General features: G+C 41.5%; 1 protein-coding gene across 1 annotated transcript in view; it reads left to right on the forward strand.

Annotated features, from left to right (window-relative positions):
- Positions 1 to 2,500, forward strand: part of LOC139375531 (protocadherin-7-like) — an 83,293-nt gene that overhangs the window by 67,786 nt on the left and 13,007 nt on the right. The window contains exon 6 of the mRNA XM_071117361.1: positions 1,651 to 1,849. Coding sequence (XP_070973462.1) covers positions 1,651 to 1,849 — 199 coding nt within the window. The remainder of the gene's footprint in view (positions 1 to 1,650; positions 1,850 to 2,500) is intronic.

Consider the following 2,500-nt stretch of genomic DNA (forward strand, 5'->3'; position numbering starts at 1 on the left):
GACTGAAATGTTAGTAGTAACACATGGACTAATATGTTAGTAGTAACACATGGACTGATATGTTAGTAGTAACATGGACTGATATGTTAGTAGTAACACATGGACTGATATGTTAGTAGTAACATGGACTGATATGTTAGTAACACATGGACTGATATGTTAGTAGTAACATGGACTGATATGTTAGTAACACATGGACTGATATGTTAGTAGTAACACATGGACTGATATGTTAGTAACACATGGACTGATATGTTAGTAGTAACATGGACTGATATGTTAGTAGTAACATGGACTGATATGTTAGTAGTAACATTGACTGATATGTTAGTAGTAACATGGACTGATATGTTAGTAACACATGGACTGATATGTTAGTAGTAACACATGGACTGATATGTTAGTAGTAACATGGACTGATATGTTAGTAGTAACACATGGACTGATATGTTAGTAGTAACATGGACTGATATGTTAGTAGTAACATGGACTGATATGTTAGTAGTAACATGGACTGATATGTTAGTAGTAACACATGGACTGATATGTTAGTAGTAACATGGACTGATATGTTAGTAGTAACATGGACTGATATGTTAGTAGTAACACATGGACTGATATGTTAGTAGTAACATGGACTGATATGTTAGTAGTAACATGGACTGATATGTTAGTAGTAACATGGACTGATATGTTAGTAACACATGAACTGATATGTTAGTAACACATGGACTGATATGTTAGTAGTAACACATGGACTGATATGTTAGTAGTAACATGGACTGATATGTTAGTAGTAACATGGACTGATATGTTAGTAGTAACATGGACTGATATGTTAGTAACACTCTCTCATGTTGATTGGACTGAATGTTTCCTGCAGTGTTCATCTGGGAACGGATGTAATTAATCCGTCTTGTCCATCATCTTTCTGAGTTTTCTGAGTTTTTACCGATCTGTAATCTGTTTTGCATTACTTTAGTTCTCTCGCTTTCTCTCTCTTTCTTTTATTCTCTCTCTCTCGTTTCTTCTCCCTGCTATCTCTCGGGTTGTAAAAATTGAAGAGGGAATTTAATGGGCAGCTAATTTGTCCGGTAGTAATTTTCCACAGAGCAGAGTGTGAGCAGAGATAGAGGGTCATGTAGAAATAGGTTTCCAGAATGACACCTTCAGGGTTTCTATGGTTCTATTCTCACTCTGTGGAATTAGAGGCAATCTTCTCAAGGAAGAACTACGTTCCCGTTCAAACTCCTTTGGAGAGAGTGTGTGTGTGTGTGTGTGTGTGTGTGTGTGTGTGTGTGTGTGTGTGTGTGTGTGTGTGTGTGTGTGTGTGTGTGTGTGTGTGTGTGTGTGTGTGCGTGTGTGTGTGTGTGTGTGTGTGTCTTGTCAGTTCAAAGTGTGGTATTTAACCTACACTCTCTCTGTTTCTCTCTCTCTCTATCCATCTCTCTTTCACTCTCTTTCTCTCTCTCTCTCTCCCTCTCTCTTTCTCTCTCTCTCTCTCCTCTTTTCTCAGTAACCAGTTGAAGTGACTGTTGTATTTTCTCTAGTCTGATGTTTTAATGACCTAATCCCTGATATATACTCCCATTCTAACAGACCTCTCTACCTCCCCCTCCCTCTCTCTTCCCCCTCTCTTCCTCCGTCCAGGCGACCCTGCGGAGGGTGACGTTCTCCGTGGTCCCTGGGCCTCAGGACGGTTGCTATGACAGCGCTGCAGAGGACTCTGAGACCCCCAGCAGTAAGGGTTCATCTGGACCCCGAGTGGGGGCGCTGTCTCTCCCCGAGGAGGGGTACGAGAGGACCACACCTGAGGGAAGTGTAGGAGAGGAGGAACATGTGGAGAACGGTGAGGGAACACACACTTGAGACACACACACAAAAACACTCATACACAGAGATACCTATAGAACACCACACACACACTATAGAACGACACAAACACTATAGAACACCACACACACACTATAGAACACCACACACACACTATAGAACACCACACACACACTATAGAACACCACACACACACTATAGAACACCACACACACACTATAGAACACCACACACACTATAGAACACCACACACACACTATAGAACGACACACACACTATAGAACAACACACTCATGCTATAAAACACCACACACACACTATAGAACACCACACACACACTATAGAACGACACACACACTATAGAACAACACACTCATGCTATAAAACACCACACACACACATTTTCAGAACAACAACACAACCAACATACATGTCAATATACTACAAAGACATCAAAGAGAAAAACAAACTTATTCAATACACCCTAAACACCCTCAACACCCTAAACACCCTCAACACCCTAAACACCCTCAACACCCTCAACACCCTAAACACCCTAAACACCCTCAACACCCTCAACACCCTAAACACCCTAAACACCCTCAACACCCTCAACACCCTAAACACCCTCAACACCCTAAACACCCTAAACACCCTCAACACCCTC

Source organism: Oncorhynchus clarkii, chromosome 19 (assembly GCF_045791955.1).
Source record: "Oncorhynchus clarkii lewisi isolate Uvic-CL-2024 chromosome 19, UVic_Ocla_1.0, whole genome shotgun sequence".
Lineage (NCBI taxonomy): Eukaryota > Metazoa > Chordata > Actinopteri > Salmoniformes > Salmonidae > Oncorhynchus > Oncorhynchus clarkii.